The following is a 24121-nucleotide window of genomic DNA, read 5'->3' as shown; positions in this document are numbered from 1 at the left end:
AAAAAAATATAATAATAATAAAATAAAAATAACATTGGGTTCACATTACGATACAGTAATACCCCGAAGTTACGCGATAGGTGGGTCCGACGAAAATCGCGTAAGTCGAATTCGCGTAAGTCGGGGTACAACTTTGCATATAAATACATATAAATTTTGCTTCATTGGGACCAAGGACTAACAAAAACACTAGTTTAGAAGAAAAATATTAATAAAATTGCAGTTCTTTATACATATTAATACAAAATATGTATTAAAAAAACAAATGACTTACGTAAAAAAGTTATTTATGTCGATGGCTTCATAAAATCTAACAAATTCGTCTGACGACACAGCGCCTTCTTTTTTTCACGCAGAATTTCGTCGTAGCAAGCTAATAATTTTTTTATTCCTTGCTTTGTAGCTATAACGCGTTCTTCGTTGGAGTCTATGTTTTCTAAAATTTTTAAGCCCTTTACAATTGAGCCCTTTTCAATTTTCAACCTGTCAAGTTTGCAATTGTCATGTGCTTTTCGCCGTTGCTTCATTTAGGCCTGTAGCACGTGCAATATCACATGGTTTTTCATTTCGCTCAAAGCGTTTCACAATTTCATATTTTTTCTCTATCGACAGAGGCGGACTGGCCATAAGCCTTGCCGGGGAAATCCCGGTGGCCGGTGTGATTTTGGCCATAAACCATAGTATGAGGCCACTATAAATTTTCCCGGGTAAGAATTTTTGATCCAGTCCGCCTCTGTTTATCGATAATTGCTTTTCTTTTTCCCTCTGAATCTGCAGTATCTTAGCCAGAACGCTTCCTTTTCACACCTTTTAAGTATTTTACTAATTTTTAGGGAATAAAGCACAATTACAAAACGAGGAGGCACGCTTGATACGCATAAACAAAGCTGCGCGCATGTAGCAACTGAATAAACAACACCATAAAGGCAGAGATACACTATTAACACCTCACATTTCTAGGGGTTACTACCATAAAACAATAAAAATCCAGTTGCGTTTCTGCTAGTGAAATCTGTTATAAACTGGTAGTAAACTCGATCTAATTGCATTTGCGATTATACCGATAGCTGGAATTGTGTTGGTTTTTACGTTATTATGGTGAAATGTGTTTTCCCTTCACTGATATAAAAAACATAAAAGCAGCAAAGTTGAATTTTGTTCATCTTTCGCTCTCATTCTCCGCCGTCGCACCGTATATCGATAACATATGAAAAATGACCTTGAAGATAATGGGCGGCAGCGTTGCCAAACGAAAAAATCAAGAACCGCGTAACTCCGAGTAGCGTAAGTCGGGGTATTACTGTACCTCCATTTTTCTCTACGGGATGCAAAATCTTACATAAAGTTGAATTTCCATAAGTTCAGTATTACGTAAGTCGGGGAGTTCCTGTATTATGTTAGATGTAATTGTCAATGTTTCCATTCCTTTTTGTTAATCCCCGCTGTTGACTCGCTAGATGTTATCACCTTCGTGATATTTTTCTAAAGCACATTTCTGGAGGTCACTACCATAAAACAATTTGCAGTTTCCAGTTTATTGGTTTCTTCTGTTAGTGTAATCAATTATAAATGGGTAGTAAACTCGATCTTGCATTTGCTATAGTACTGATAGCTGGAATTCTGTGGGTTTTCACATTATTATGGGGATTTCCTACAAAATCTGTTTCCCCTTCCATGAAATATTCAATCATATAAACTACATAAATAAATTTTCTGAAACTCATTACGTATCGTGTTTGTTGCAACTTGTGCGTGCCGTGTTCTTTGTTATTAATTTCTTATCATTTTGACTGTTTTAAATTTTATAACAAAAAAAAAAAAAAAAAAAAGTCAGTGAACAGAAATATCAATTAGTATGTACATATTAATTAAGCTACGTACATAAGCGTAAATTTATTTTTACTTTGCTAACTGGAAAATATTCTTCAGATTTTCATGTATCATTTAAAGCGGGGGTCCACCATATTTTGTTTGGAGATTCCTGGGTTATTAGGTTCTGTGCTATTGAACTTGTGCTTGTCTGAGACCATAAAAAATAATTGACTTCAGAGTGCAGTTCGTGACTTTTAAAGAGAGCAGAAGGTACACAAAATCTAGATGCTGCAGAAGAGATTGTGCTTAGCAGAGATGAAAAGGAAGAAAATTAAATGAACGTACATTACCTCACATATAAGTATCACAGTTTGTAAGGTAAGACGTTTGTTCAGTTATTACTATTTAAGTTACTACTATTATAAAAATAAAGTTAAAATTTTAAGTTATTACTACTATAAAAATTAAATTTTCAATAGTTAAAAAAAAAATGGCGTATTTTTGTTAGCTTTTGGAACCCCCCTTTTCGTATTAGTTCTTAGTCCCGTATAACACGGTTTTGCATTACACGAGATTTTGTAGGAACCAAACTACCATGTTATGTGAGGGTTACCTGTACTTGCATTTCTCTCATAAGCCATTTCAGCAACTTACTAAAGGGCACTGACTCGTATTTAGCATTTAACAACACCCACATGCAATATAAAAATAACTTGTCTACCCCCCTCCACCATTATGTACTTACAAACTTAAGTCATAAGAATTTTGCCAGAGAATGTCATATACTCAAATAAAACTCAATAATAAATAAAGTCTTTAGGCTATCGAAATTACAAAAAGAAGTTCCAATAATCAGTTACATCACAAATGAAAGCAATTAGGTTCAAAAAAATCTAACTTTGTTACTGCTTTAGATCTGCAGTGAAAAGAAAAAGATCTTTTGCTTACTGATCATATTGCTCAACCATATCTTATGCTAGTAAGCTACAACAAAATATTACAAAACACATTAATGTATCTCAAAAAAAAAAAAAAAAACCTTATCTAATTCATGTTTTCAATGGCCAAGTACTTTGAGTGACAGAGTAATGTATTGTATTATAATTTTAAGTAGTGCTACCACAAGATGGGAAATATAAAAATTAAGTAAAATCATTCATTTAATTAATTAGATAAAACCACAAGACGAATAAAAGCAATGTTTTGGATTAAGCAGATGAGTTAATTTTATCAGCTACATTTCAATTTTGCTATTTAGCATTCTCTGTACTGGCCTATGGATATAACAAAATACAGTAGGCTCTTATAACCCATCTGTATGTATGTAGTGATTAAATAAGTTAATGACTAAATTTTAAGCTGGCTATTAAAAAACAGTGCTTTAACAATAATAAGCGACACTTGTAATTAATAGGCACAGAGGATAAAATTTCCTCTAGATATAATTTAGAATCACACATGCTTAGAGCGTATGTGAATCAGGCTGAAAGTAGATTTTTATTCTTACTGATATACTACCAGTAAGAATGGCAGCATATAATAAGAATTTTAAAAATATTTTTGATTTAGCCTTACAATAATGTTTTTGCAATTGCAAGGACATTAATTTTTTGACAATATAAATAAAAATTGGTTACATAATAATAACAATAAAAAAGTACATTTTAAATATATTCTTCAAAAAGCTGTGTCAAGCTTATCATTGTTATAATAGTTTTATTTGAAAAAATCAAAAATATTTTTCCAGGTCCATCATACCAACAAAAAATATTTTTACCAGCAATCTGATGGATATAGTTATTTTACTAGTCTAGAGACAATGTTCTTTTTCTTTTTCATGTATACCAAACCATGATTAGGCTTCAAGTTGCACTGTTTTATTAAGCTTCACTAAAAATACATATAAATTAAGAAAATAAATTCTCACAAATAAGTTAAAAATTTCACTCAACCAGAAGACACTGGTAGTGTTCAAGAGACTATTTTACTTTACCTGTGCATTTAGAATATTATATAATGTCCTGTTCCATACAAAAAAGGAATTTATAAAATTTGAATTACATCTAGAGTAACCTTTACTGCCACACTAAATGTAATAATGTATAGTGAAATATGAAACTTGTGATAACTGGGTGAATCTAAATTTGAACTGGTTCAGTAATCACATGGAATAATTTAAACATGACAAAACCTCAAAATAAAAAGAAGTCCATTACAGAAGTACAAAATTCTTAATTTGTAATGATATTAGTGTGAATATTAAGAGTGAGAGAGAGTGTGTGTGTGTGTGCTGCACTTGCTTGCTCACGCACGCACGCACACACACACCCTTATCTATCTTTTTTGGGGAAAGGGGAAGGATTTTAGCTTGAATAACTGCACTGTTATATTTAAGATAATAGTTATTTCTAGTTTTGCAATTCTACTGCTTCTGGCACGCAAGAACAAAGAATTTGGAAGAAACTTCAAACTGCATGTTTTCTAAACAAAACTTGGCACGTTGACATTTTAAATGATGGATATTTTCCTACTATTCCTATCCTACTCCTATCATATATCCAGTATACATAATAGATTTCCTGATTGTGAAAAATAGCTACACAAATAAAACAAAATAAATTAAAAGCTTAGTAATGCAAGGACACCGTGTCATTTATTTTTTTAAACAAAATACTCTTAGTGTATAGATAAATATATTTGTGTATATATATATCTAGCAACAAATTTTAAATATTGTCATAATTAACCAGAGATAGACTTTTCCATACAGCAGTCTGGATAACCTTATTATTAGCAATCCATGATGATGCATGTTATCTCTGACCTCTTTTCTACAACAATGCCTTTTTCTATATACAAAGACAGCTGTGATAATTATACTGTACAAAGTTCTAAGCTCTTTCCACAGCTGTTTTCAAAAGTCATAACTTTAACATTTTATATATTCAAAAAATTTAGATCTTTTACAAGAATGGTTTCTGAACTATTCTCATTATCTGTAGTGTCCCCTTTACTTTTTTGTTTCTTTCTTTCTTCAATGTTTTTCTTTAATTCATGCTGCTTCTGCTCCTTCTTTTGCTTATTGCTGAGTATCTGAAATGCGAATTTAATTTTATTATTTAAATACTACAATACCTACTAGCAAAGCCAACAACAATGATTCTTTCTGCTGAATAAAAATTAACTATTTCTATAAAAGCTATTATTACAATCACAAAAATGACCAAAACATTAGCAAAGGCACATGACACAAGAAAGCAATATTATACAGCATCAGCCAAAAAAAAAAAAAAAAAATTTACACAGAGCAAGACAATATACAGGGTGTCTCAAAAATATTGGTACAAACGTTTAGGGGAGGTAGGTAACATCTAAAGGAATGTGAATCGCACAGGACCCCATAACCGGAAACGGCACCGTAAGTCAGTACACGGCGCTGTTTATCAGTTCGCGAGAGGGAAGATTTCTGGTTTACTCATTCAAGCAGTAGTTGCCGCACGAAGAGCATGCATCGATATATGAACTGTGAGCTGGCAGACATGCACCTAGTGTATGGATTAGCAGAGAGCAATGGACGAGTCGCTGAACTAATTTATGGAGAACGCTTCCCAGACAGACATGTACCAGACTACCATTTGTTTGCGCGTGTGCATCAAAATTTGTGCGATTATGGGTCATTTAGAGGTAACAAGAGTAGTGCGGGCAGACCACTTTCGATGCGAACTCCTGCCATGGCAGAAAGTATGTTGAATGCCGTCCAGAATAATCCTACTACGGGCACACATGCCGTTGCCTCTGCCTTAGGAGTGTCTCATTGCAGTGTACAGTGTGTCTGGCATAACGATTCCTTACACCCCCTTTCATCTCCAAAGGGTTCAGTTACTGCTCCCCCAAGATCATCCTGCACGTGTGGCTTTAGCACAGTGGTTTCTCCAAGAAAGTGTTCAAGACTTGAATTTTCCAGCCTATGTTTTGTTCACAGATGAGGCTTATTTCACTCGGGAAGGCTTATTCAATCAGCACAATGCTCATGTGTGGGCTCACGACAACCCACACGGTGTGTGCCCCTATGCGGCACAAAACTGCTTTGCAATAAATGTGTGGGCAGGTATGGTCGGCGACTGCTTAGTCGGCCCATACCTGTTACCATCCGCATGAACTCTGCTAAATATCAGATCTTTCTTGAATAAGTTCTATCAGGGTTACTTGACGATGTTCCAGCAAATGTGAGATGCAACATTTGGTTTCAACATGACGGGGTGCCTGCCCATTATGGAAGGTGTGTTCGTGACCATTTGAATAGGCGTTTTGGGCGTCGATGGATTGGCCGTGATGGACCTGTTGCCTGGCCCCCCACGCTCACCTGATTTATCGAGCCTTGATTTCTTTCTGTGGAGGCCCTCAAATCTATTGTGTACAAATCATCTGTGGAGATGGAAATGGATCTCGTGGCGAGACTCATCTGTGCTGCTGCTACTGTCAAAGAAACTCCAGGTGTGTTCGACCGTGTCCGCCAATCCATGCTGCGTTGCTGTCACGCATGCATCGCGTCTCATGGTGGAACCTTCGAGCATCTGTTGTAACATCATGAAATGCATCCATCTCATACTCCATTGTTAATATTATGTCAAATAAATGTTTGTCACTAATTACTGTCTTGTGTCATTTCTGCTTCTTGTGCCTCTGCTACTACTTTCCCGTGACGTTTCCGGTTATGGGTTCCCATGCGATTCACATTCCCCTAAACGTTTGTACCAATATTTTTGAGACACCCTGTATATGCATATACAGGCAACCCTGGTATAACATGGTACTTCTACAACATGGATTCACTCTAACAAGATTGATAAATCGTGACAATCCTCGCATAACATGGTATTTTTCAGCTTTTGTGCAGGGAAAATCCTACTATTATGTTAAGTTTTCAACATTTCCATTCCTTTTTTTGTGAATCCCCACTGTTGACTTGCTAGTCGTTATGCAAAAAAAATTATTTGGAAATTCCCGTGTTAGGTTCTGCACTATTGAACTTGTGCTTGTTTGAGATCATAAAAAATCATGACATGGAAGAGTGCAGTTTGTGACCTTTAAAGTTTTTGTAAGGTTATTTTGGTTTTTATTTGATAGTTTATAAATTTTTCTGGGTATGTATTATACTAAACTTTGTTCTTAAGAACTGTATTGAAATAATTTCTTTGCTGTGAATTAAATTTCAGCCCTAAATGAGCGGTGCGCTCAAAAGCAAAGATAAAAATTTTGGATCGTCTTAAAAAACAGGAAAAAGTTTAAATTTAAATAAAGTGATCATAAAGAGAAAAGGACAGAAAATTATGACTGCTGTTGCTGCAGGACCTTTCATTTCTGCAAATATGATAGCTTGGTCCCGAGCAGATACTAATTCAGAAAATGGAAAAAGCACTTAGTATTTGGATTGAAAACAGCATATCCCATTAGATGACAATGTAATTAAACAAAAGGCATTAAAAATTTACAGTCACTTAAACCCAGAGTTTGTTGCAGTAAAGGTTGGTTTGAGCGATTAAAAATGTATTGGAAAACAAATAAAAAAATTTGGGTAACTGCCGATTTATTTAAAGAATGGTTTCTAAATTGTTTTGTGGCAGCTGTGGAAAACTATTTAAAAGTGGAAAATCGAGATTTCAAAGTTTTATTACTATTGGATAATGTGCCAGGCCATCCAGAAGATTTAAGTCATCCAAATGTTGAAGTAATATTCCTACCACTTAATACAACTGCTTTAATTCAGCTATTAGATCAAGGCATTAATATCTACCTTTAAAACTCATTACATCAGAAAATTGTTACAGTGGATTTTGGAAAAAATTGGTTCCGATTTATTGAAGTGATGGAGGCATGGAAACATTTTTCAATTGTGGATGTATTGGAATCATAGCTTTATCATTCAAAGAAGTAAAAAACTGTCAACATTAAATGTATGGCCAGAGCCAGTTCATTCAGGAAATATGGTCGAATCAGCAGAAAATGGAATTGGTGCGATAGTAGAACTTGCTAAATCAGTAGGAGGGGGAAAGTTTTGATGATATGACTACTGAAGATGTTCAAGAATTACTGGTAGAAAAAGAGGCTGGCAAAGTGGATTTGGTGGAAATGGCATCAGAGGTAAAGCAAATCAATTCAGAGAATGATAGCGCAGATGAAAATTCTGAAGTTCCAAATTTTACACTGAAAAGCATATGGGAAGGCATAAACTTAGCCGAGCAATTAGAATCTTATTTTTTAATGCAGATCCTTCGACTGAAAGGAGCACAAAGTTCAAAAGGGAACTTCAAACATGTTTGGCTCCATATCATGAAATTTACAAAGATCTATCAAGCAAAAGCAAACAAATAAAGCTAGATTACTGATTTTTGTTTGGTTGTGCTTAGCAGCGATAAAGAGGAAGAAAATGAAATGAACATACATTATCTGACATGTATCACAGTTTGTAAGACGTTTGTTCAGTTAGTACTATTTTTAATAAAAATTAAGTTTCTGATAGTTATAAAAAAAATTGGTATTTTTGTTAGCTTTTGGAACTTAACCCCTTTTTTGTACTGGTTCTTGGTCCCATATAACACAGTTTCATACTACAAGAGATTTTATAAGAACCTAACTACCGTGTTATATGAGGGTTACCTCTACAAAATGATGTGTAAAAAGTCACTATTTTCAATATTGAGTTATTCTTTTGTCATCACAATAGTGAATTTTTATTTTATTTCATTGTTTGAATAACTATATATTGCTGTTAGTTTTACTATCTATCCTTTTCTTTTTTTTAATATTAATATTCATCAGTTATAGGCAAAATTTATGTACTGCTGAAAAGAGTGAACTGTTCCACAATACAGGGTTTCACTCCCCACAACTGTAGTTCAAAGATGGAGGTGATAAAAAATGGGAAGAACCCACTTTGGCTAAAAAAAGACTAATAAGAGGTACAAGGTATTTGCTACAAGGCATTTACTATTTCTGAAATGGTGAAATGAAATCTGTTCAATGGATGAGCTTTATAAAAATTTAGATTACAGACGTATTAACTGCTTCTAAAAAATCTAAGATTAAGGTGTGGTGTTTGACCATTAGTAACATTAATAAATATTAAAGAGTAAGGACTAGAAAGACTTTAGAGCTGAACTAGTTTTAGAGCTAGTAAAGGATGGTTTCAGAATTTTAAAACAGGATCTAATGTTAAAAGTTTAGCTAGCCATAGTGAAGCTGCATAGCTACAGTTTTAACAAATTTAAGGCTGTTTTGTGAGTCAATGGAAGAGGAAGCCATTTTCCAACACAAAGCATTCAATGCAGAGAACATACATAAGGTTTTACTAGGACATAAGCTCATGAAAGATAAACTTGTTGCTTGGTGCTGATGCTTCTAGTAACTTTAAATTAAAGCCGATGATTATGCAGCATTCTGAAAATCTCAGAGTATCAGGCGACAACAGGTTATCAGAGATGAACTGGAGATCTACTAAGAAGTCCAACTGCAAGGCAAAGAAGGCTGCCTTTTAGTCTTGCTGTGTCTGATTACTAGATTTGATTTGATTTTTGTGGAACAAAAACAACAAGGTTATAATGTGCCATGAAAAAGATAAAATTCGAAATTCAAAAACACTGTCATTGTCAATTAAAATCTGACTGAGTGTATATGGCTCAGTCAGATGGGTAAAAGTGCAGTCAGTCAGATGGGTAAAATGAGCATATCCAAAACTGGGACAGCCAGATAAAATATGTTGAACGGATAAAACGGTGTCACATTGCTCACACATAGGAGGGTCATTGGCCTCTCAGAAAAAAGGAATGTGTCAGATGACTGTGTCCTATGTAGATCCAAGCAAGAACAACTTCTTCATGATCCCTGTGTAGATTAGACTGCCAAAGATGGATCACAGACTTAATCTGACACAGCTTGTTTGTAACCTGATAATGCCATGAATCTTGCCACCGAGAATGTAATTTACTGCATGTTACTTGCCTGTAGTTTGTATAGGGGACTAACAGGTCAAGTTTATTCGTCAGGGCTGCCAATTTGGCTGCAGTATCAGCCAAATCATTTCCTCTAATCCTGATATGACTGGGAACCCAGCAGAAGCAGATATTGAATCCACCTGCATAGAGAGTATATCATCTGCTGAATTCGGGATAGGGTTGAATGATTAGTGTATGTCATTGCTGATAAAGCCTGTAGCGCACTCATTGAATCAGCATATATAACACACCGTCGGAATTGGTGATTTCTTATGTGATCTTGAGCTAACTCTATAGCATGCAACTCTGCAGTATATATATATGGGGCAGTCAAGATGTATTTGCTCTGATAGAGTATTAGCTGGAAAAATAGCAGCAGATCACACACGATTCTGACTTCGAGTAGTTTGTTTAAACTGGCAAGAGGTCAATGTTCTGCATGGTGTTGTCAATAGAGCTGAAGGTAGACAGAAGGCGGGGTATTAGACTTCGTCGCACGCTTGAGCGAGAAGTCACATACTGGTACTTAAGCATGCCAGGGTGGAAGAGGCTGCTTTGGTGATTGAGCAACTTTGTTTATAGTGATGTTAAGCTCATTGAGTAGCTCTTGAACATGAATGCAGAATGGACAATTGGTAACCCGATGTGTGGTATAAAGATTTTCCTAACGTGGCTCAAAAACAGATGTCCACGTGGGGTGGGTGATCTGGCAGAATTTCAGCTTGCAGGGCTATTTCTGGCCGATGCATATACCTGAGACCCATAATCCAATTTTGAGCATACTAGTGCATGGTACAGAGAGAATAGAGTGCATCTGTCTGCCCCGAGAGAGAGAGAGAGAGAGAGAGAGAGCAGAGAATGTTGTGCACTTTGTGTGCAGCTGACAAATGTGTTGGACAAAAAGCTTTTTGTCAAAAATGAGTCTCCCAAGAATTTCGTCTCTGCTACTACTGGAATGGTGCTTTCAATTTGTAATTTAAGGCTCGGGGTGGAGGTTACATTTGCAACATGAATGCAAATGGTCTTTTCTGGTGAGAACCTGAAACCACTGGCCGTGGCCCAAGAGCTAAGACAGTCAATGGCTTGTTGCAGTTGTCTCTCAATAACCCTCATATTGCATGATTGAGAAAATATGCTATAGTCATCGACAGAGTGCACTGCTTATAGTCGGAGGAAGTTGTTCAGTAATGGAGTTTATTTTAATGACAAAAAGCATGACACTTAAGACAGATCTTTGTGGTACCTTCTCCTCTTGGCAAAAGAGCTGGGAAAGGGTGGATCCTACTCGAAGTTAGAAATAATGGCGGGATAAAATTTTTTTTAATAAAAATGGGAAGGTGACCTGACCTCTTAGACTGAGGTTATAAAGGTCCTTTAAAATACCAAATCTCCAAGTTGCGTTGTACGCTTCTCCATGCGAAATAAGATGGACACCAAGTGCTCTCTTTTTAGGAAAGCATCTCAGATAGATGTTTCCAGGCTAATTAAGTGGTCCAAAGTGGACCTGTTTCTTCGAAAGCCACATTGAAAGTGGGAGAGGTCATTCAATTCTAAGTAACATACGACATGAGCATTGACCATTCTCTCCAATATTTTGTACAGACAGCTAGTCAGAGCAATAGAATGATAGTTTTTTGGAGATTTAGGATCCTTTCCTGGCTTTGCAAAGGCAAGAATAGTTTCCTTCTGCCATGTATCTGGAAATTGCTCTTCAAGTAAGATTCTGTTGAACAGAAAGAGCAGAAGGTCCATGGATTTTGGCAAAAGGTGTTTGATCATTTCATAATGGATGTCGTCTGATCCAACAGCAGTGGCCTTTGCACTAGAGTTGTTATAGTAGAGTTGGCAATAGTACATCCATTACATTCCAGGACCGATGAGGGGTGTGCTGTGTATTTTCCCTTCATTTTTCCAGATTTTTTTTCCTAGATCACCTTAGTGCTGATCGTCTGGGTAATAGATGATGTGAAACTGATCCACAATTACTTTTGACTCTGATGGCAGATGTACATGCTTTGGCTTGTGCACGTTTAAAGGCTAAGAGGTTGGTGTGGTAGGATATTGTCGAAACATCCCCAAAGCTTTATTTTGAGCCTTTTTTGCTGCTGTGCATTCTGGATTCCACCATGGTTTGGGAAAAGGCAGAAACTGGGTAGACGTTTTTGGAATTGTAGTTGCAGCTGCATGGACAATACTTTCTGTTGTGTACATGACTGCATCATTGATAGGCTCCTGACTGACTGCAGAGATGTCAAAATTTCCCAGGTGCTGAAAGGCACTCTAATCAGCCTGATCGAATTTCCATTGGGAGACCATGAAGACATGATCTCCCAATGTGTAAGCAGATTATCACAGGGAAGTGATCACTTCCATATGGGTTCTCCTCTACTTCTCAAGTGAGAGAAGGGAGAAGAGAAGGGGAGCAGATAGAAAGGTCAATGCAGAAACCATACGGGTAGGCATGTGGAAGAAGGTGTTTGTTCCTATATTTAGAATGGAAAGATCATTGCCATTGAGTATATGCTCTATAATTCAACCCCTTCCATTGAAGCTAGAACTATCCTACAGGGTGCTATGTCCATTAAAATCCCTGAGAAGCAAGAAAGTGGGAGGCAACTGCATTACAAGATCATCAAGGTCTTTCTGAGAGATATCAGTCCCAGGTGGCAAATAAATAGAGCAGATGGTTAATAAAAATCTCACTATAAGACAAATTGCAACAGCCTCTATGCTAGTTGTAAGTAGCAAAGGCTGAACTGGGGTCTGGTTGCCCACAAGGATAGCCACTCCTCCATGAGCAGGACCATCCACAATTCTATGCTAATGAAAAATTGCAATGTTATGCATGGTGGGGCCTTTAGGTAAGTCTCCTGCAAGCAAAAGTAAACTGGCTCGTGCTTTTGCAGGAGGGGCCTTGATGTCATCAGTATTTCGCCAGAATCCATGACAATTCCATTGTAGGAACTTAGCCATTTTTCTGCCATCAGGCGGCATCCAAGGTGCTGAGGGCTTACTTTTGTCAGTCTTGGATTTATCTTATTTTGGGGAAGTATGGATGCTGACCCGTGTCCATTTTCTCCTTTGCCATTTTCTCCTACGCAAAGAGTTCCAAGACTGATTTGTCCGGTACCTCCTTATCCTCTACATCCATTATTTCTAGTATTATGGGTGGCTCTAATCTTTTTAGCTTTTCTTTACCACTGTGTTTTTTGGGTGAGCTTTTCTGAATGCAATAAATAGCATGCATTGGAGTGAATTTCTTTTGGTGGTATAGTCAACTCAGTTTGTGTACCAATGCAGAAAACATATGGATAGAATTCATATATCCAGAAGGTTTCTACAAAGTGCAGAAACCTTCTGGACATATGAAGGCTTCCCGCTACTTATTAGTTGGATGCATTTTCTGACCTCTGGATAGGAGATATTCAGCTCTTTTTTAGTTTTTGAATTTCTTTTTCATCCTTCCACCGGTGGCATGCTCTAGAGTAGGCAGGGTGCTCTCCTTGGCAATTTACCCAGATCGGTTTGGAAGCTGAACATTCCTTACTCTCGTGGTCTTTCGCACCACATTGAGCACAGGCAGGGTTACCATGGCAAGCTATTTGTGAGTGGCCTTATTTTTGACATCTGAAACACCTCAGTGGGTTTAGAATGTAAATTCTCACTGGGCAGTTTAAGTAGCCTGACTTTGTGGAACTTGGAGGTCATGGGGTGTTCAATGTTAGGGTGAGAGCTCAGGTAGGGACAAAATTCCCATCCTTTTACATTGATATTCTCTTGACAGCTGTCACTCCTTTGTCTTTCAGTTCAGAGCAGATCTCTTCTTCTGATTCATGAAGGTCACACTCTGATATGACACCTTGTGAAGAATTCAGAGTTTTGTGGGGGTTACGGTGATGGGCATTTCCCCTATGGATGTAGATTTCAGGATTTTTTCTGCTTGTTTTGTGCTAGAAGTTTTGACCAAAAGGTCACCAGAACCATTTTGTGATCCTACCAACCCTTCTAATCCTTTCTGGATAGAGAAGGGTGGCATCTTTCCGATCGACTGCTCTCCGGTGGAATGGAGAATGAGGAAGAGTGGTGTCACTGGTGGTGGTGTTTCCCAATTTTGGCTCTTTTTACCGAGGTGTTTTCATTATTTTCACTTCGATTAGGTAGGGGCCTTGTTGGGGCCCACAGAAGAAATAGGATTTAAATTACTCATATGATAATAAGTATAGTGCGAAAGCATCAATAATACATAGCCAAATCTGAATGAACAGAATATTAGCAAAGCGGCATTGTTTTAAGTTATATCTCATATTGTGAATACCTTCACAACGAGTTGCCATGATATTGCACTACTACAAATAAGTAACGCTTCACCTGAGGAGAAGACTAATGTTACTTATTCGAAGTAGTGCAATATCATGGCAACTCGTTGTGAAGGTATTCACAATATGAGATATAACTTAAAATGATGCCGCTTTGCTAATATTCTGTTCATTCAGATCTGGCTATGTATTATTGATGCTTTCGCACTATACTTATACATAGTCTAGACTTTTCCATAGCTTGAGGCTTATGCCCTAAATGCTTTAGAGACTAATTACTCATATGAGTAAGATAAAAATTTCGGATGCCCTGAGTACGTCACCCACCATGGAGCCCTATGAGGGGATGCCCACTCGGGAACTAGCAGGTACTACGTAAACGAATGGGACGCCAAGTTTGCTTAGAAGCATCATACCCACATTTCCAATTAGCCCTGATCCCATCCCAGGACCAAAGGGAGGGAGACATTGGAATGCAGTTGACCCTAGCAGTAAGAACCACCCGCCAATCCATCCCAGTCAGGCCAGCCCGGAACCATCCATCTTGTTAAAGCAGGGGCTGAAGTGATGCATTAAGGCTGGGCCCCTCAACCACCAGGATCCCCCTTTCCAAGTTTCCACAAGTTGTGGTGCATGGCTGCACACGCTGGATTCCAATGATGTAACCCTGGAACCAAGGTATGGGCATTAGATCCCAGTGATGCTAATCTTGAAGGCCAGCAGCATCACTGGGGGGGGGGGGTCACCTCACCACGTACAGGTGCCCACAGAGGGGTCTGATTATATGCACTAAAAAAGAACAAGTCAAATATGCACTAATATATTCACCAAAACACTAATATATGCACTACAATTTTTACATTTATTAATCATTTATTACAATTAATTGAACCAAATTTCTTTGTATTCATTATGTTAAATAAAACTGTTTATGAAAAGTTTTAACATCTTTTTTAAAAGTTTTCCCTTTCAAACTCACACCTGGAAAAATTTTGTTACAATACTCAATAATATATTTCTCAATGATCCATTGTATGGGGAGCAGTACAAAAGTAATGCCTAATTTTTTTCTCAGGAAATTTAATTCCTATAACTATTCATTATACATCAATTAATCCTCAATAATTAATAAACACTGATTTTTCCATGAAGTCTCCATTTTCTATGCACTCCATGGAACTCGTCTGCCATCTGAGTCACACGTTGTATTGCAATCCTGTAAAAGTCCATACTTTTGCTCCAGAGGGCTTTATGAACACTGTGCTTGAGCTAGTCATCGTCCACAAAACGGGTTCCATGGAGTGCATCCTTCAGCAGGCTGAAGATGTGATAGTCGCTAGGTGCATGATTCTGTACAAATAACTTTCCGGGCTTTTTTGTGCCCACATTTCAGCATTTTTGGGATCCACTGGTTGTAGCCTAGTTCCTTTATGGTGGTTATCACAGCAGATTTCCCTATACCTACTGCATCGCATAATTCATGTGTTGTGATGTGCTGGTTCTCTTTGATTAGCATGTCAATCCAGCTCTTGTTTGTCATCACCTGGTTCTATTCTACTTGTCCTTTTTTGCATCTATATTTCCTACCTCCCTGACAATTGGGTCACCAGCTATAGTTACTTTCTGTGGGACCAAGGATCTCTGCTGTGGTTTTAGCATTGTCTGATGATGGAGCATGTTTTCAAGTGATGGGTTGGGCTCTTAATCCTCCGAGGGCATCAACCCTATTCTTCTAGTCTTGATATAATCCCATCAGAATGCATTTCCTATGAGTCTCATGCCTTGAAAGAGGTAACTTCGCAAAAAGTGCACAAGTAAGACAAAATAATCCTGAACTGCCTTCAGAAGTCCTCACATGAAACAAAGCATTCCTGCTGCTTTGAGCCCTTTGCTTTGCTGTCGAGGCATGACTTTAGTCTAAATTTAATTTAAAAACAACACATGAAACTAAGAGATCAAAAGGAAGAACAATACACTAATCATGCTTATTTAATGGCAATCTGCAATCTTTTAGATTATGTTATGTATTATATCATAAAGTCACATGATTAAAACACATTTGTATTGCTATAGACTTAGTTTATAGTCTATAGCAGTGGTTCCCAAACTACTGAGATTTACAGATCCCTTCAAAAATCAAAACATGTTTGCATGTATGTGTATAAAGGGGGTATCAAAAAGTTTATACCCTTACCTAGGAATAATAGCCCTAGAAAGGTGAAACTTCACAGGAACTTTAATCCTTTTCTATGTACTCTACATCAATAGTAACACATTTCTCCCATCTACGGATCAGTTGTTTAATGCCTTGATCATAGAAGTCCACACTTTTTGCCTGAAACCACGATTCCACTTAATTGATGACTTCCTAAGACAAATCAAAGCAGCATCCACGCAATGGTTTCTTCATTTCTTGAAACAAGAAGTCTGACAGTGCTAGGGTAGGAGAAAAGGGTGGATGCTGCAGTAGTTCAAAGCCACACACAAATCCAACAGTTGGTGAGAATGTTGCATTCGATATTGCTTCTGCAAAGGCGTCAACAATCTTGTGACCCATTGTATGGAGACCTTAGACATATGCAGATGGTCACGTAAAATGCTGTGGGCCGACCCATAACTAATTCTCACTGCATTTGCGATGAAATGAATTGTCACACGTCTGTCACTCTGCTCAACCTTTGCAACAGTCTCACTGTCTGTGGATGTTGATGGCCTTCTTTCTCTTGGCACGTCAAAGACACTGGTATGACTGCACAATTCTGCCCATACACAGCTTTCATTTCTTCGTCAATTTCCTGAGCTTTCTTGCCCTGCAAATGCAAGAACTTGATCACTGCTTGATACTCCACTTTGTCAACCATAGTGTCCTTCCTCAGCTTTCAGGCTCCACCTCTGGTGCACTGGATCCTACGGGAATGAAATTTCACACATTAGTTATTGAATATGTAGACAACTTATATTAAAAACAGCATCTTGCTACTGATGTTTTATCTAGGTCAGGGTACAAATTTTTTGATACTCCTCCTATGTATTAACACTGGGTTTTCTGAAAATAATTAAGTTTTATTTGTGAAACAACTCAACTTTATTCTTATTTTTATACAGATAGATAATAATAATTTTATTTATCATCAATTTGTTATACATAGAACATAATTTGAAATGTGTATACAATTATATAAACTAATCATATTGAAATAAGTAATTTTCTATAACGAAATTCGTTGTGATTCTATCAGTATATTTTTTAAGAAAATAAACAAATATTATTTGATACCTCCTGAACATCTCGCGGACCCCTGGTTTGGGAACCACTGGTCTATAGCATATTCTTCTGATACTGATTACATTGACACAAAACTACATATAAAACACACAAGTTTCACATATATCAATACTGTAACAATGGTGGAAGAATTTGATATTTATTAACACAATGGCAGCAAAAGTCAACTGTGGTTTTGTAATAAGCAATTGCAAAGGCCAAATAACAAACAAATTCACCAACTTTAATCAGAGAATCACAGATAATAACTGCATTACTAATTTAAATCTAAAGTTACACACAAAAAAAAAAAAAAAAAACACACACACAAACAATTTTTAATCAGTAAAGAAAGTCATACTAAGTAACTCCTGAGATAGCCTCATAAGCACTTAATTAGTAATTAATTGGCACCAAGTTATTTATTTACTTTCCAATTCTAATAATCACAGAAAATCAAAATTCAATTAAAAAAATTGAATTGTTCCTGAAATGTACTGTCCTGTGAATGCAAATGAATGAGATCGTCACGACTGCACTTCTAATAGACAACGAAAGATTGAAAGCAAGAACTGATGAGCTCCAAGTAAGGGCAAATTTGTTTGACAATTTGAAGAGGGGCCAACCTGTGGTAAATCCCTCAGAAGTTTCAGGGGAGTATCAACTTTCTTATGCTGAAATGTTGAAGGCAGGAGTTACACAGAACAGGGGTGATGAAGTTGTAAGGAATTCTCATGTAGTAGGGGAGGGGAAGAGTAGGGAAATTGATGGGTCTAGAAATGTTGAGCCCAGGGTTAATAATACAGTAATTTTGAGGGCTGATAATGATGCCAAGTTTAGCACTAGTCAAGAAGTTAAGGATGCAGTGGTCACTCCTCTAAAAAATGATTTCAGAGATATAAAAGTACAGAATTTGAGAATGATTAGAAATAAGGGTGTACTCATTGAGACAGAAAAAGTTGAAGATCTTCACAGGATAGTCAGTTCTGAGGGGCTGTCGGACAAAGATTAAATCTAAGAGGGTTAGATTAGCTAATCCAACAATTTTAGTATTTGATGTGCCCAAAGATATAACCAAGAAAGAAATACTGGAAGATCTATATTACAAAAATTTCAGGGATTTTGGTTTTACAGAAAAAGAAGTACAAGAGGGTGTGACTTACAGATTTAGTACAGGATCTAAACAGCGGGTGACTAATTGGGTGATTAGTCTGGTCCCGAAGATGTATAACAGTGTTTTGCAGAATGACAGAATATTTATTGGGTATAATTCCCATAATTTTTAAAATATTTGTAATAGTGACTAAATATTGTTGTTAAATTTGTTGGTGCATCAGCAACTTAGGCTATAATGCACTGATTACTGTCTAATATCTTCTTAGTTTGTCTTACACGTGATATGGTTCATATATTGTGATATTTATTTATCAATTTTAGAAAGAGAAAAATGTCATTCATGTCCTCACGATCTCCTAGAACACTCTGTAATGATAACTGGCTGGAGTTATGAAAATGAGAGAAGAAAGCAGATTTCCGTTCTTGCAGATATAGCGGGCATTCCAGGATGATATGTTTTACTGTTAGTGAACATAAGCAGTTGCTGCATTGTGGAGGATCATCGTTTGTTAGTAGGTAGCTATGTGTGAGGAATGTATGACCAATGTGTAATCTGGCTAGGATGGTTTCTTCTTTTCTGTTTCGTCTCAGACTGGATTGCCATTGCTTGGGTTCTCTCTTGATTTCAAGAAGTTTATTATTTGCTTGACTTTGCCACATGCGTGTCCACTGTTGTTTATAAATCTGTTTGATAACGGATTTATGGTCAATATAAGGAGTCCTGAAATTAGATGGTATCACATTTGTAGCACATTTAGCAGCTAAATCTGCCTGCTCGTTTCCTAGTATTCCAGCGTGTCCAGGGATCCAACAAAATATTACTAGCTGTCCATGTCCGTGAAGTTCTAGTAGCTGTGCCCAAATTTTTTGTACCAGCAGATGACTAGGGAAGAATTGACGCTGTAGAGAATTAACAGCACTCAATGAGTCCGTATATACGATGGATTTGATATACAACTCTTCTTTGATATTCTCTAGAGCTAGAACAATGCCGTATAGTTCTGAGGTATAAGTACTGCATTCAGACGGAAGCTGTCTGGAGATGGTGATATTTGGTAATACTACAGCGGTACCAACTTTACTACCAATTTTGGATCCATCTGTATATATTTGAATGAAAGTGCTAAACTCAGAGGAGTGGGTCTTATGAATTTGTCTAATGTTGGAATCTGGAAGGTTATTCTTTCCCCATGTTGTTGTTCGGTTTAACGACACAAGGGCTACTAAGGCCAAATTGTGTCTCTTCAGCGTTAATTGACAAAAAGCATATTGTTAGAGAAATTACGTTATATGCTTCCATATAAACCAATATGTTTTAGATATAATAAAAGTTCTTCAATATTTGCTTCATTTCCTAAGATGCGAGATAAATCAGGTGATATATTCAATTTAGAGAGAGACTGAAAATTATTTGACCGGATGGTTGAATGTAAGGGACAATCAACCAGGAAATGACGGACTGTAAGTTGCGTCTGACAGGATGGGCACTGGGGTGGGTTTTCACCCAATAATAGAAAGAGATGAGTATGGCGAGTGTGTCCAATTCTGAGTTTTGCCAGTACCACTTCCTCTCGTCTGTTTCTTCGGAAGCCAGACAGCCACAGCTTTGGATCTTCTTTTATCTGGTAAAGTTTATTGTTAGGGTCACTTTTCCAGGTCTGTGACCATTTATTGTAGCAGGCTTTGCGTACGACAGACTTAAAATCAGAGAAAGGAACCTGAGGATGTTGTGAGAGAGCGGGTTGAGGATGTTTAGCAGCAAAGTCAGCACTTTCATTTCCTGGAATGCCTGAATGGCCAGGGATCCAGCAAAAACTAATTGACCGATTGGACACACTGCAAGCAAATAGCTGGGAATGAATCTGTTTCAATGTAGGGTGAGAAATGGAGGAATTCTTACTTATGGCAGAGACAGCACTAAGAGAATCTGTGTAAATTATGGCAGATGAGATAGAAAGCTCAATTACCTTACTAAGCGCCAACTTAATGGCATATAATTCAGCTGTGAAGACACTGCAAGCAAGCGGTAGTGTGGCTGAAATTGTACATAAAGGAAAAACTGCCGCAGCACCTACCATACTCTCAGTTTTTGAACCATCGGTATAAATTTTACAGGCATGGTTGTCCGTAGCATGAGCTGAATGTAACTGTCTGATATTGCAGGAAGGTATATTTTTCCCCCACTGGAGGAAGTATGTATCTTGAGAGACAGACACATATGTCCAAGGAGCAACAGGTGTAGTTGTGTCTTGGAAGATTTCATTTAAATCGACGTTCCAAGTCTGAACAAGCTCTTTGATTCTGAGGGAGGCGGGTCTATTTTCTTTTGGCTTGCTCTCAAACAAGGTTTCCCAACGAGTATTATAGAGATATTCCCAACTTGGGTGCGATGGTAGACTCTGGATCTTAGCAGCGTAGTGAAGCAGTAGTGTTTTTCTACGCAGGTGTAATGGGGGATCATGAGCTTCAATATATAGACTTTGGATCGGAGAAGTCCTGAAAGCTCCCAGCGCAGTCCTCAGAGCACTATGATGGATCATATTTAGCCGTTTTAAAGTAGTGCTCCTGGCAGAGTCATACACTGGACAACCATAATCTAACCATGAACGGATTAAACTTCTATAAAGATGCAGCAAAGTACACCGATCAGCTCCCCAAGACATAGATGAGACCGAACGAAGTATATTCAAATGCTTTAAGCAAGAAGTTCTCAAATAAGTGATGTGAGCTTGGAAATTTAGTTTGCGGTCTAATATTAATCCAAGAAATTTAACGGTATTAACGAGAGGGATTGGAGTATTGTTTATTTGTAATTCAGGTTCAGGATGGAGAGCTCGCTTCTTGCAAAAGTGAGTGACAGTGCATTTATTTTCTGACAGTCTGTAACCGTTCTGTGAAGTCCAGGATTCTATTTTGGTTATGGCAAGTTGTAGCTGCCGTTCAATGGTATTCATACTTTGAGATTGACAGGAAATGGTAAGATCATCTGCATATATATAAGTTTGAACAGTTTTTGGGATATCTCGGGTCATGCTGCTAACTCGGATTGAAAACAGTGTTGGACTGAGTACTGATCCCTGCGGGACTCCCTCTTCCTGAATGTGAGATGTAGAGAGGACGTTTTTGTATCGGACTTGAAAAGAGCGCAATTGCAGGAAATTCTCAATTATTTCTGGCAAATGACCCCTAAGCCCCAGATGGTAAAGGTCCATAATAATCCCATGCCGCCATGTAGTGTCAAATGCCTTTTCAAGATCTAAATTTACCATGACTAGATGTTGTTTCATGACAAAGGCATTTCGGATATGAGACTCTGCTTTAATGAGCACATCTAGGGTTGATCTATTTTTTCGAAAGCCATATTGGTGATCTGGAAGGAGATTCTCTGACTCCAGGATGTAAGTGAGCCTAGTATGAACCATTCTTTTGAAAATTTTTCCCATGCAGCTTGTAAGAGATATTGGCCTGTAGTTTTCAACACAGGAAGGATTTTTCCCTGGTTTTGGTAAGGCGATAATGAACGAATGGCGCCATGAAGATGGATAGGCATTTTCAGAGTAGATCCGGTTGTAAAAAATTAATAGGGTTCTCAAGTCTTCTCCAAGTAAATGCTTTAACATAATGTAATGAACTCCACCTGGACCTGCAGCACTATTGGAAGATCTATTTAATGATTCTTGAAGTTCTGTTAACGTAAACGGTTGGTTGTACGGGAATGAACGGCGCGTGGAGAAGTTAATTTTATACCGTTCTGCACCTGCTTTGATTTTCTGGAAGGTGGAGGCATAAGTGGCAGAAGCTGATATTTTTGCAAATGATTCTGCTAATGCATTTGCAACTTCTTCGGGAGTAGAAATGTCTTTCCCTCTCCAATGAAGTATCGGAGAGGGCGGCCGAGCAAATTTGCCATTTAGTGCCTGTATTCTTTTCCAGATCACTTGTGTGTCCGTGTCTTTGGTAATAGTGGAGGCAAAAGCAATCCATGAATCCCGTTTCGCTTTCCGCCTAACTTGTCTAGCTTTTGCTTTTAGTCTTTTAAAAGCAATTAGGTTAGTAGTGGTGGGATACTTGCGGAAATGATTCCAGGCTCGGTTTTTATCCTGTTTGGCAATTAAACAATCTGTATTCCACCAGTTATTTCTGTGTTTTCGATATGGTGTGGATTTTGGAATGGAGGCCTTAGCTGCAGTCAGAATCTGATTGGTTATGTAAGTGTTGACATCATCAATATGTTGACTTTGAACATAAAATCTGTCTAAGCGTATCTGGGCAGAATAGCCATCCCAGTTTGCCTTTTTAAACTGCCAAGTGGATCGTTGGTCAGGATTTGAAGTTACCCCCGTTTGTAGCGAGCAAATAATTGGAAAGTGATCACTGTTGAAGGGATCGGTTAATACCGACCATGTCATGATTGGAAATATGGATGGCGAACAAATTGACACGTCTATTGCGGAAGCAGATCCGGTTGCTAAGTGGATGTAGGTAGGAGATCCAGAATTTAATAAATTAAGGTCATTATTATGCATGAATTCCTCCATCAATTTGCCTCTTATATCCATTGTGGCCGATCCCCACATTGGATGGTGTCCATTAAAGTCACCAAAAAGACAAATTGGAGTTGGCAGTTGTGCAATTAGGTTGTCAAGTTCTGAAAGCAGAAGTGGTGCAGATGGCGGAATATAAATAGAAACAATGGTAAATGACGTACCAGCTGCAAGGCGAGCTGCCACAGCTTCTAGGGTAGTTCTCAATTGAATCGGCTTGGATGGTATGTTAGCGTGAACAAGAATAGCAACTCCTCCACGTGCAGGTGATACAGAGTTCCTATCTCGTCTGTAAATGGTATAACCCGAAAATTTTGGCAAAACTTGGGGTGACAAGAATGTTTCCTGTAAGCATACACCTATGGGATTAAATTGAGCTATTAAATCTCTTACGTCATCAGAATGAGTGCTTAGTCCTCTGCAATTCCATTGTATGATATTGTTCATTATTTAGGTTTACCTGAGGGTGATTCATCTGACTGTTTTCTGTACGTGGGACATTTTTTCCGGTCCTTTTTTGAGAATGTGGGGCGTCCAGTATCCATGGTGTCCTCTGCATGGAGTTCTAGAATAGGTTCCTCATTATCTAGCAGCTCATCTACATCCATGCTTTTGGAGGGAGATTCCGTTTTTTTAGACTGATTCTGATTTTAATTGTTCTTTTCCAACTGGGGCTAATGGGGTATGAGTAGGAATGCTGATTGGAGTATTTGTGGCTTCGCTAGTTCTTTTTGGAGGACTATCTTTCTTTGAGGTTGAAAGCGTAGATTTGAGCCAGTTCGCCAGAGAGGTGTTAGGTGGAACTGATACATCTGTTTGAGCTGCAGTAGAAACGAAGTTCCGAGTGCGAGCTGCATAGGAGCGACTACTAGGCAGGGTCGACATAACTTGTCTACGTGCCTCAGGAAAGGTGACTTTATTCTCTATTTTGTACTTTTGAATTTTCTTTCCTGTAATCCATAGCTCACATGTTTTGGAAAAAGCTGGGTGGCTTTCTTTGCAGTTGGGACAAACAGGGGTTTTGACAGAGCAATCTGCTTGAGTATGATCTTTAGAGCCGCAGATGGGACATATGGC

At 37.8% G+C, this 24121-nt stretch overlaps 1 protein-coding gene across 4 annotated transcripts in view; it reads right to left on the bottom strand.

Annotated features, from left to right (window-relative positions):
- Positions 1-24121, bottom strand: part of LOC150079240 (OTU domain-containing protein 3-like) — a 154332-nt gene that overhangs the window by 16207 nt on the left and 114004 nt on the right. Inside the window, exon 9 of one of the 4 annotated variants that reach the window (XM_090382743.1) lies at positions 4827-4905. In XM_090382743.1, coding sequence (XP_090238869.1) covers positions 4827-4905 — 79 coding nt within the window. Of the gene's footprint in view, positions 1-4600; positions 4906-24121 lie in introns of those variants that run through there. The other 3 variants (XM_090382742.1, XM_090382745.1, XM_090382744.1) reach the window with 3 other exon arrangements.

This window comes from Mastigoproctus giganteus, chromosome 10 (genome assembly GCF_048544385.1).
Source record: "Mastigoproctus giganteus isolate SK-2022 chromosome 10, ASM4854438v1, whole genome shotgun sequence".
Classification (NCBI taxonomy): Eukaryota; Metazoa; Arthropoda; class Arachnida; order Uropygi; family Thelyphonidae; genus Mastigoproctus; species Mastigoproctus giganteus.
Note: the sequence above shows the minus strand (reverse complement) of the source record. Positions and strands in the feature narration are given on the sequence as shown.